Source organism: Neophocaena asiaeorientalis, unplaced genomic scaffold (genome assembly GCF_003031525.2).
Source record: "Neophocaena asiaeorientalis asiaeorientalis breed wild unplaced genomic scaffold, Neophocaena_asiaeorientalis_V1.1 scaffold114, whole genome shotgun sequence".
NCBI lineage: Eukaryota > Metazoa > Chordata > Mammalia > Artiodactyla > Phocoenidae > Neophocaena > Neophocaena asiaeorientalis.
The window spans coordinates 1,794,340-1,806,354 of NW_020173116.1; the positions used below are offsets into that span (position 1 = coordinate 1,794,340).

The window sequence follows — 12,015 nt, forward strand, 5'->3', positions numbered from 1 at the left end:
TAGAAAACATATATATATATATATATATATATATATATGAAAAACAAAGGAAGAGAGCAACCAAATCAGTAAACAAATCTAATGATAGTAAGCTCTATATACTAAACTAAGATAAACATAAAACCAGAAATAAGTTAGATGCAGAAAGCAAACCCCAAGTCTACATTTGCTCTCAAAGCCTCAATTATGGGATGATTTGTTGTCTATTCAGGTATTCCACAGATGCAGTGTACATCAAGTTGATTGTGGAGATTTAATCCGCTGCTTCTGAGGCTGCACGGAGAAATTTCCCTTTCTCTTCTTTGTTCACATAGCTCCTGGGGTTCAGTTTTGGATTTGGCCCCACCTCTGCATGTAGGTCACCCTCTGGTGTCTGTTCTTTGCCCAGACAGGAGGAGGTTAAAGGAGAAGCTGATTAGGGGGCTCTGGCTCACTCAGGCCTGGGATAGGGAGGGGTACAGAATGCAGGGCGAGCCTGCGGCGGCAGAGACCAGCCTGACGTTGCACCAGCCTGAGGCGTGCCATGTGTTCTCCCGGGGAAGTTGTCCCTTCATCACGGGACGCTGGCAGTGGCGGATTGCACAGGCTCCCAGGAGGGGAGGTGTGGATAGTGACCTGTTCTTGCACACAGGCTTTATGGTGGCTGTAGCAGCAGCCTTAGCATTTCATGCCTGTCTCTGGTGTCTGCACTGATAGCTGCGGCTCGCGCCCATCTCTGGAGCTCATTTAGGCAGTGCTTTGAATCCCCTCTCTTCGCGCACCCCGAAACAATGGTCTCTTGCATCTTAGGTAGTTCCAGACTTTTTCCCAGACTCCCTCCTGGCTAGCTGTGGCACAGTAGCCCCCTTAAGGCTGGGTTCACACAGCCAACCGCCGTCATCTCCCTGGGATCTGATCTTGAAAGCCCGAGCCTCAGCTCCCAGCCCCAACTCACTCCAGCAGGGTCCCACCAGTGAAGGGGTTTCCTAGTGTGCGGAAATATTTCCTCCTTCACAGCTCCCTCACCGATGTGCAGGTCCTGTCCCTATTCTTTGTCTCTGTTTTGTCTTTTCTCGTTTTCCCTACCTGGGTACGCGAGGAGTTTCTTGCCTTTTGGGAAGTCTGATGTCTTCTGCCAGTGTTCAGTAGGTGTTTTGTAGGAGTTGTTCCACATGTAGATGTATTTTTTATGTACTTGTGGGGAGGAAGGTGATCTGCACGTCTTACTCCTCTGCCATCTTGAAGGGCCCCCTGAGGTGTAGATTGTAATGTCTCCTCTTTCATTTCTGATTTTATTTCCTTGAATCATCTCTCTTTTTTTCTTAGTCTAGCTAAAGGTTTGTTTATCTTTTCAGAATAAAAGCTCTTAGTTTCATTGATCTTTTGTATTGTTTTTCTGTTCTCTATTTTTTTTATTTCCACCCTGATCCTTGTTATTTCCTTTCTTCTGCTAACTCTGGGCTTAGCTTGTTCTCCTTTTCTAGTTCTTTGTTGTGTAAAGTCAAGTTGTTTATTTGAGGTCTTTCTATTTTCTTAATATATCCATTTATTACTATAAACTTCCCTCTCAGAACTACTTTTGCAGCATCTCATAGGTTTTGGTGTGCTGTGTTTCCATTTTTATTTGTTTCAAGATATTTATTTTTATTTCCCTTTGATTTCCTCTATAACCCATTGGTTGTTCAGGAGTGTGGTATTTAGTTTCCAAATATTTGTAAATTTTCCATCTTTCCTCTTGTTGTTGACTTCTATTTTCATACCATTGTGGCTGGAAAAGATAATATGATTTCAGACTTCTTAAAATTGTTAAGACTTCTTTTGTGGCCTATCGTATGATCTATCCTGGGGAATGTTCTGCGTGCACTTGAAAAGAATGCGTATTTTGCTGCTATTGTATGCAATGTTTAAAGCCCCAGCTTATGGCAAAGCTCACAGTTTCTGTGCAACCAACCTCCTGGATATTTTCCCACCTCCAAGGCATGAAAACAGCTTCTTCAGATTTTCTTGCAACCTTTCTCTGTCTAGGGTTCATATACAGTCCACTGGGTTAGAAATAGGTAAGAAACTAGGCTGCTCACTCCATCTTTAATCTCCCCATTCCCTCCACCAACTACCACACAAACATCCTCTCCCTCTTCTATCATCTAAGATATAAGCCCTAATGGATATCATTGCCTCTAAAGACTCATCTGTTTACCCAATAGACCAGACAGGTATATACATGTATGATCCAACTTGAGAAAGAATGCCCTTAGCACTCTTGTAATATTTGTGTCTTTGGAAAATTTCTAAGTTCTAAGGAAATATAAAGAATTATATTTTGTCACTCAAATAGAAATCTGAATATACATGGCATTTTGTGATTTGTTTTTTCATTGTTTCTGTCTCTCCTTTTCTTTCCCCATTTGGGTCCCACCCATATTCTGCTAAGCTGTCACTGTATCAAAAATTATTGATAGGAAGATAACATAAGATCTCTATATCAGAAAATTAAATAGTACATTTTACTTATTATATTTTAAAAGGTAGAAGTGTCCAAGTTTGAAGCTTTGGAAGAAGTTAGTGCTGAATTGAAGCTCAAACAATTGCTGTGGGATTCTTTATCTGAATGGGATCAACTCCAACAAGAATGGTTAAAGGTAAAAAAGAAAAACAACTTTCAATTCTTAAATCATTTTTGTATTATTTAACCTTAGAATCCTAATAGTATGAATTATAGTTTTTTTAAAAAATAAGCTGGTGTATTCTTAATTTCAGCAAAACATGCAGTGTTATTTTATGGGAATTATTATCAGCTTTCTGGTGAAATGCACAAAGGTCTTTCTGCCACATAAGTCTTTAAGTACCACAGAGAAGACTACATTATTGTAAGGCAGGTTTCTCAGGTCCTCCAAATAAGATAACTAAATGAAGGAGGTATCAAAGGACCTCACTGCATGGCATTTAACTTCTTTGTGGTTTCTGAACACAATGTTGTCCCGACACACTACAGCCAAGTGTTATTAAGGATTGTAGGATTTTATTCATGATCTACACACATTAGATTTCTGTTAGCCTAGGTTCTGTTCTTATTGTCCTTTTTAAATTTTATTTATTTATTTATTTATTTTTATAATATTGTGAAAGAACTTGGCTCATTGAAGGAACGTGGTAAGTGTTTGGTTTTTTTTTTTTAGATGTTAGGGGTAGGAGTTTAATTAATTAATTTATTTTTGCTGTGTTGGGTCTTCGTTTCTGCGTGAGGGCTTTCTCTAGTTGTGGCAAGTGGGGGCCACTCTTCATTGTGGTGCACGGGTCTCTCACTATTGCAGCCTCTCTTGTTGCGGAGCACAGGCTCCAGACACACAGACTCAGTAGTTGTGGCTCACGGGCCCAGCCACTCCACGGCATGTGGGATCCTCCCAGACCAGGTCTCGAACCCGTGTCCCCTGCATTAGCAGGCAGATTCTCAACCACTGCGCCACCAGGGAAGCCCTTATTGTCCTTCAGAAAAAAAAGAAAGAAAGAAAGAAAGAAAGCCCTTTTGTTCCCTGTGATAGAATAGAATCCCAGTAATGAAATCCAGGATCTTCCCTTGAGAGCTTAATAGTAAATTCTAGTAATAGTAAATTAGGGGACCAGGTATCATAGGGTTTGGTTTTTAGGGTCTACCCTTGCGTTCAAACCTTAACAAGTGTCAACCCTCTAGGAGGCAGAATAGATGACCATCTGTTCTTTCAAGTGTGATATGGACATGTTAGACATACCATCAACTTCACAAATATTGTTTTACACTTGCTTGTTCAGCTTCCCTATGCTGGTGCCTATAATTAGAAGTCACATATCTGGGCACAGTGATGCAAGAATGTTTCCCAGATAATGTTCTAGGTACAGTAGATACCAGTGGAGAATAAAAAGGACAAAGTCCAAACCCTCACAGAATTGACCTTTCGGTGGAGAAAGTGGAAAATAAACAAACATATATATACTATTATATCAGAGAATTTTAAGTGCTTTTGTATAACTCATTTATCACTTATCTCAGAATTAGAAAATGCTCCTGAGTAGTAAAGAAGCAGCTTAGAGAGTTTTCTGATTACCACCATAGATTAGAGCAGTAGCTTCTAAAGTGGGACAAATTTACCATAGGAAGTATACAAAAAGACCCATTAGGGAGCAAAAAGAAAATGTTGAATCCAGAAAAAAAAAATGAATGTTTATAAATTTTCTTTTTTTTAAATTGAGGCATATTTGACATGTTAGTTTCAGGTGTAAAATATGATGATCCAATATTTCTGTATATTGCACAGGGATCACCACAGTAAGTTTAGTTAACATTTGTCACCATACGTAGTTACAAAATTTTTTTTCTTATGAGAATATTCAAGATCTAGTCTCTTAGCAGCTTTCAAATATGCAATACAGTGTTATTAACTATAGTCACTGTGCTGTACATTACCTTCCCATGATTTATTTATTTTATAACTGGAAGTTTGTACATTTTGACCTCCTTCACTTATTTCACACACACACACCCCTCCTCTGGAAGCTACCAATTTGTTCTGTTTTAGTTGTTTTGTTTTGTTTTGCTTTAGGTTCTACATATGAGTTATTTTGTTGTTTTGTTTGCTTTGGGATTCCGTATACAAGTGAGGTCATATGGTATTTGTCTTTCTTTGTCTGACTTATTTCACTTTACGTAAAGCCCTCATGGTCCATCCATGTTGTCAAAAATGACAAGGTTTCATTCTTTTTATGAGTGAATAATAGTCTATTGTATACATATACTACATTTTCTTCATCCATTCATCCACTGGTGGCCACTTAGGTTGTTTCCATTTCTTGACTATTATAAATAATGCTGCTATGAACTTGGGTGTCTGTATATCTTTTTGAATCAGTGTTTTTGCTTTCTTAGGATAAATAATCAGAAATGGAATTGCTGAATCATATGATAGTTCTATTTTTAATTTTTTGAGGAATCTTAATACTGTTTTCCATATGGCTGTTGTGCCAATTTACATTTCTGTTAGCAATGCACAAATGTTCCTTTTTCTCCACATCTTTGCCAACACTGGTTCTATTTTGTCTTTCTGATACTAAAATTCTAACAGGAGTGAGGCGGTATTTCATTGTGGTTTTGATTTTAATTTCCCAGTGATTAATGATGTTGAGCATTTTTTCTTGTACCTGTTGGACATCTGTTACGTCTTCTTTGGAAAAAATGTCTATTCAGATCCTTTGCCCTCTTTTTCATCAGGTTGTTTTTCTGCTATTGAGTTCTTTATATATTCTGGATATTAACCTCTTATCAGCTATATAATTTGCAAATATTTTCTCCCATTAAGTATAGCTTTCCTTTTCATTTTGTTCATGCTTTCCTTTGCTGTGCAGAAGCTTTTTAGTTAGATGTTGTTGCTTATTTTACTTTTGTTGCCTTTGCTTTTGGTGTCAAATCCAAAATATTGTTGCCAAGACCCATCTCAAGGAGCTTATTGCCTATATTTTCTTCTAGGAGTTTTTAGGTTTCAGGTCTTAGATTCAAATCTTTAATCCATTTTGAGTTATTTTTGTGTGTGGTCCAGTTTCATTCCTTTGCCTCTAGCTGTCCAATTTTCCCAACACCATTTATTGAGAGACTGTCCTTCCCCCATTGTATATTCTTGACTCCTTTCTTGTAAATTAATTGACCATACATGTGTGGGTTTATTTTTGGGCTTTCTCTTCTGTTCCATTAATCTATGTGTCTGTTTTTGTGCCAGTACTATGCTGTTTTGATGACTATAACTTTGGATAGTTGGATAATCTGAAATCAAGGAATTGATACCTCTATCTTTTTTATTCTTTCTCAAGATTGCTTTGGATATTCTGAGTCTTTTGTGGTTCCATACAAATTTTAGGATTGCTTGTTGTATTTCTGTGAAAAATACCACTGGAATTTTGATAGGGGTTGTATTGAATCTGTAGATTTCTTTAGGTGGTATAAACATCTTAACAATATTAATTCTTCCAATCCATGAGCATGGAATATCTTTTCATTTTTACAAATTTTCTATTACCATCAGTCCATATGCCCATCTGACATAATATATGTGTACACTTACATGTTTATGTAACTGAGAAATATATTTATAAATACATGCATACATTGGAATGTATGTTTAAAACAGTTATATTAAAGGGCTACATGATCAAATAATAGGAGACTACTTGGTGAGACATTTCTAGGTCACAAGAATAAGCATTAGCTATTTGTAACTTTACAATGGTTGGCCCTCTGGAATAAATTACAGGGATTGCAATACTGCATTTGGTGATATGGGAGAAAATGATATGAGTGTAATAAACAAACAATACCTGATATACTATTAGAAATCTTAATAAGTAGAGCCATTTCCAAAATATAGAGTCAACTTGGTTTAACAACATAGCTATCAAAAAATGTGAGTAGAGTAAAAAAAATTTGCTATTTCAAGTTTGCCTTTTATCATATGTCTTAACTTCTTTGTTTTCCCCTCAATTTTCATAGTCCAAATTTGACTGCCTGGATCCAGAATTTCTAAACAGTCAAGTTTCCAAATATGCCAAATTTGTGACTCAATTGGAAAAAGGCTTGCCACCCAACAGTGCAGTGCCCCAGCTAAAAAGTAAGGTGGAAAATATGAAAGAAAAGGTAAGTTTAGTAGAAATTATTTCCAAAACTCCAGGTCAATCAGTTACTACTTGATGCTAATGAGACCAAAGCCAGGAATTCTTCCCTGTTTAAATTAGTCAGCTTTGCACAGAGAAGAAACAACAGACAAATTCAGCTACTGTATTGCAGAGGCACAGACTGCATCCCTCTCTTCAACTGGCCAAATCATGCAATTGAATTGTATGAGAATTCTAGTTGTTTCTCATTCTCACCAGCACTTGTTATCAATAGGGAGTTTATTTATTTGGTTTGGTTTGGTTTTCATTTTAACCTTTCTAATAAATGTGTGGTACTGTCTCATAATGGTGATGATTTACCTTTTTCTAATGATTAGTAATGTTGAACATCTTTTCCCATGTCCATTTGCCATCCATCTACCTTCTTTGCTGAAATGTCTGTTTGAATAGTAGCCCGATTTTTAATTGGGTTGTTTGTTTTGTTATTAGTGAGTTTTCAGAGTTCTCTTTTTTGAAACTTTAAAATCTATATTTTATTTAATTTTTGACATATAGAGAACAGTGTCCATTGGCAACGATGATCCTTGTTCATTCATTCTTCTGTTGGCTCTCAAATAGTAATTAAATAGTACTCACAAAGTAATGGTAAAAGAGACTACCAGCTTGAAAATTTGTAACACAAATGATATTTGACACACCAAAAAGTTTTTATACATTTTACACAGCAGAAGTTTTTAGAATTTACATTCTAAAGACATTAGGGTCTAACAATTCATAGAAGAACAGCAAAGATTTTTTTAAATTTTTATTTTATATTGGAGTATAGTTGATTAACAATGTTGTGTTATATAGTCATGATATAAGTCCTTTTTCAAATATGTAACTTAAAAATAGTTTTCCCCGTCAGTGGCTTGTCTTTTTAGACCCTAAACAGTGACTTTCACAGAACAAAAGGCTTAAATTTGATAAAAGTCCAAGTAATATTTTTTTCTTTTACAGATTATCTTTTTAGTATAGAATCTAAAAACTTTTGCCAAACCTAGAGGTCACACAGAGTTTCTTCTGTATTTTCTTCTGGAAGTTTTTTAGTGTTGCTTTTTTTAAAAATTAAAGTATATGATTTGAGTTATTTACATTTTTACATATGGATATTCAGTTGATCCAGAACCATTGTTTGAAAAAAGTATTCTTTCTCCATTGTTTGCCTTTTCGTCTTTGTCAAAAGTCAGCTGACCATATTTTTTAGTCTGTTTCTGGACTCTCTATTCTGTTTGGTTGTTCTGTAAGTCTATTCTTTCACCAATACCACACTCTCTTGATAACTATAGCTAGTAAGTCTTGAAATCAGGTAGTGTTAAGTTCTCCAACTTGTTCTTCTTTTTCACAATTTTGTCAATTCTGATTCCTTTACCTTTTCATGTAAATGTTAGAATTAGCTTATCATATGTATAAAAAATTGCTGGGATTTTGGGGGGACTGTGTCAAATCAATAGATCAATTTCCAGAGAATTGACATCTTAACAAGACTGAATTTTCTAATCTGTTACCTGCCTATCCCTTTATTTAGTTAGGTCTTCTTTTATTTCTTTTCATTAACATTTTGTAATTTTCAGTGTACAGATTATGCAGATATTTAAAACTAAGTATTCTTTTATGTTATCTTAAATTATATTGTTTTTCATTTCAAATTCTAAGTGTTCATTGCTGGCATGTAGGAATACTATTGACCTTTGTATATTGATCTTATATCCTGTGATCTTAATAAATTCACTTTTTAATTTTAGGAGATTTTTGTACATTATTCAGAATTTTCAACGTAGAAAATGATTGCAACTGTGAATAAAGACAGTTTTATTTCTTCCATTACAATCTGTGTGCCTTTTATTTCTTTTTCTTGCCTTGTTGCACTGGCCAGGATTTACTGTACGATATTGAATAGGAGTGGTGAGAGAAAACATCCTTGTCCTTTTCCGTATCTTAGAGGGGAAATATTCAATCTCTTTTTAAGTATGATGTTAGTCAAATATTTTTATAGATGCCCTATATTAAGATAACAGTTTCATAGTTTCCTGAGAGGTTTCTTTTTTTTTATCATAGATGGGTGTTGATAATTATCAAATGATTTTTCTATGCCTATGATCATATGGTTTTTCTTCTTTAGTCTATTAACATGGTGAATTACATCTATCAGTGGTCAAATATTGAAGCAGGCTTGAATTCCTGAACTGAACTTCACTTGGGTCATGATGTACTATACTCTTTTATATTGCTGGATTCAAATTACTAATATTATTTGAGGATGTTTTTGCGTCTATATTCATGAGGGACATTGATCTTTAGTTTTCTTTTCTTGTAACATCATTGTGTGGTTATGAGTTAATACTGCCTCATAAAATGACTTAGGGAGTGTTCCTTCCTCTTCTATTTTCTGCAGGAGATTATACAGAATTAGTATTAATTTTCACTTAGATGTTTGGTAGAATTCAAGAGTGAAACTATCTGAGCTTGAAGTTTTCTCTTTTGGAGGGATTTTAACAAAAAACTGAATTTCATTCATACAATTTGAATTATTCAGGTTATCTATTTCTTCTTGAGGGGACTTTATAGTGTATCTTCCAAGGAAATGGTCCATTTCATCCAAATTGTTGAAGTTATTAGACATAAAGTTTATCACAATATTTCTTTATTATCCTTTTAAAATATGTGGGATCCATAATGATGTCCCCTTTATCATTGCTGATATTGGCAATTTGTATTTTCTCCCTTTCTTTCTTCGTTTGTCCTGCTAGTCATTTATCACTTTGACCTTTTCAAAGAACCAGCTTTGGGGTTGATTGATTTTCTTTATTGTTTTTATATTTTCCATTTCACTGATTTCTCCTCTAATCTTTATTATGTCCTTTCTTCTTCTTGCCTTACATTTAATTTTTTATTTCTTCAAAATTTCCTATGGTGGAAGCTTAAGTTGCTGATTTGAAACTTTTCTTTTCTAATATAAGCATTTAATACTGTAAATTTCTGTCTAGTCACTGCTTTAGCTGAATCTTGTGAATTTTGATATATTGTATTTTTATTTTAATTTAGTTCAAAATATATTTTAATACTCCTGAGACTTCTTCTTTGATATATGGCCTAGTTAGAAGAATGTTGCTTATTATTAAAATATTTGGGGATTTTCAACATATCTGTTACTGATTTGAACTTTAATTCTATTATAGTCCCAAAATATACTTTTATGATTTCTGTCCTTTTAATTTGTTAAGATTGGCTTTATGACCCAAAATATGGTCTATTTTGGTACATCTTCTATATACACTTGAGAAGAATGTGTATTCTGCTATTGCTCAGTGATTTTTCTATAAATCTCAATTAAGTCAATTTGGCTGATGGTAGTGTTCAGATCATCTGTATCCTTACTGATTTTCTGCCTACTTGTTCTGTTAGTTACTCAGAGAGGAATGATGAAATGTCCAACTATAATTGTGGATTTGTCTAATTCCCCCTATGTTACATCAATTTTTGCCTCATTTGTTTTTAAATAAACTCTTTATTTTAGACTTACAGAAAACTTACAACAGAAATATAGAGGTTTCCCATATGCCCTGAATCCAGTTTCCTCTACTGTTAACATATTACATTAGTCTAATACATTTGCCACATCTAATGAAACAATGTCACTATATTATTATTAAAGTCCATATTTTATCTGAAGTTTCTCATTTTTATCTAATGTCCTTTCTCTGTCCCAGGATCCTTTCCGGGATAAACATTACATTTAGATGTCTTGTCTTCTTGGACTCCTTTAGACTGTGACAGATTCTCAGACTTTTCTTGTTTATTATGATCTTGATAGTTATGAGACGTACTAGTCAGGTATTTTATAGAACGTCTGTCATTTAGGGATTGTCTGGTGTTTTTCTCATGATTAGACTGGGGTTATAGATTCTTGCAAGGAAGACCACAGAGGTAAAGTATTATTATTATCACATCTTATTAAAGATAAATGCTATCACCATGACTTTTCACTAATGATATTAAGCTTGATCACGTGACTGAAGAAGCATTTTTCCCCACTATAAAATTACTACCCAACTTTCCACACTGTATTCTTTGAAAGGAAGTCTCTATGCAAAGCCTACATTTAAGGGGTGAAGTTATGTTCTACCTCATTGCTTCCAGCAATATCCTTTGTCCAGATCTTGGTTTTTAATACCATTTTCCAATAAAATGAATCAGAGATCCTTATAGAAATGACTGATTCTAAGGATGAGTCAGAGAATATACAAGATGAACCTGGAGCATCCTCCAGTGCCAAAAAGTAAGGAAGTGCTCAAAAAACAAAATGATGGACAAACCCACAGCCAATATCATCCTCAATGGTGAAAAACTGAAACCATTTGCACTAAGATCAGGAACAAGACAAGGTTGCCCACTCTCACCCCTATGATTCAACATAGTTTTGGAAGTTTTAGCCACATCAGTCAGAGAATAAAAAGAAAAGAAAGGAATCCAAATCAGAAAAGGAGAAGTAAAGCTGTCACTGTTTGCAGATGACGTGATACTATACATAGAGAATCCTAAAGATGCTACTAGAAAACTGCTAGAGCTAATCAATGAATTAGGTAAAGTAGCAGGATACAAAATTAATGCACAGAAATCTCTGGTATTCCTATACACTAATGCTGAAAAATCTGAAAGTGAAATTTAGAAAACACTCCCATTTACCATTGCAACAAAAAGAATAAAACATCTAGGAATACACCTACCTAAGGAGACAAAAGACCTGTATGCAGAAAATTATAAGACACTGATGAAAGAAATTAAAGATGATACAAATAGATGGAGAGATATACCATGTTCTTGGACTGGAAGAATCAACATTGTGAAAATAACTCTACTACCCAAAGCAATCTACAGATTCAATGCAATCCCTATCAAACTACCACTGGCATTTTTCACAGAACTAAACCAAAAATTTTTACAATTTGTATGGAAACTCAAAAGACCCCAAATAGCCAAAGCAATCTTCAGAAAGAAAAATGAAGTTGGAGGAATCAGGCTCCCAGACTTCAGACTATACTACAAAGCTACAGTAATCAAGACAGTATGGTACTGGCACACAAACAGAAATATAGATCAATGGAACAGAATAGAAAGCCCAGAGATAAACCCACACACATATGGTCACCTTATGTTTGATAAAGGAGGCAAGAATATACAACAGAGAAAAGACAGCCTCTTCAATAAGTGGTGCTGGGAAAACTGGACACCTACATGTAAAAGAATGAAATGTGAACACTCCCTAGCACCATACACAAAAATAAACTCAAAATGGATTAAAGACCTAAATGTAAGGCCAGACACCATCAAACTCTTAGAGGAAAACATAGGCAGAACACTCTATGA

At 34.9% G+C, this 12,015-nt stretch overlaps 1 protein-coding gene across 1 annotated transcript in view; it reads left to right on the forward strand.

Annotated features, from left to right (window-relative positions):
- Positions 1 to 12,015, forward strand: part of DNAH6 (dynein axonemal heavy chain 6) — a 283,212-nt gene that overhangs the window by 90,897 nt on the left and 180,300 nt on the right. The window contains exons 17-18 of the mRNA XM_024743950.1: positions 2,505 to 2,618; positions 6,488 to 6,631. Coding sequence (XP_024599718.1) covers positions 2,505 to 2,618; positions 6,488 to 6,631 — 258 coding nt within the window. The remainder of the gene's footprint in view (positions 1 to 2,504; positions 2,619 to 6,487; positions 6,632 to 12,015) is intronic.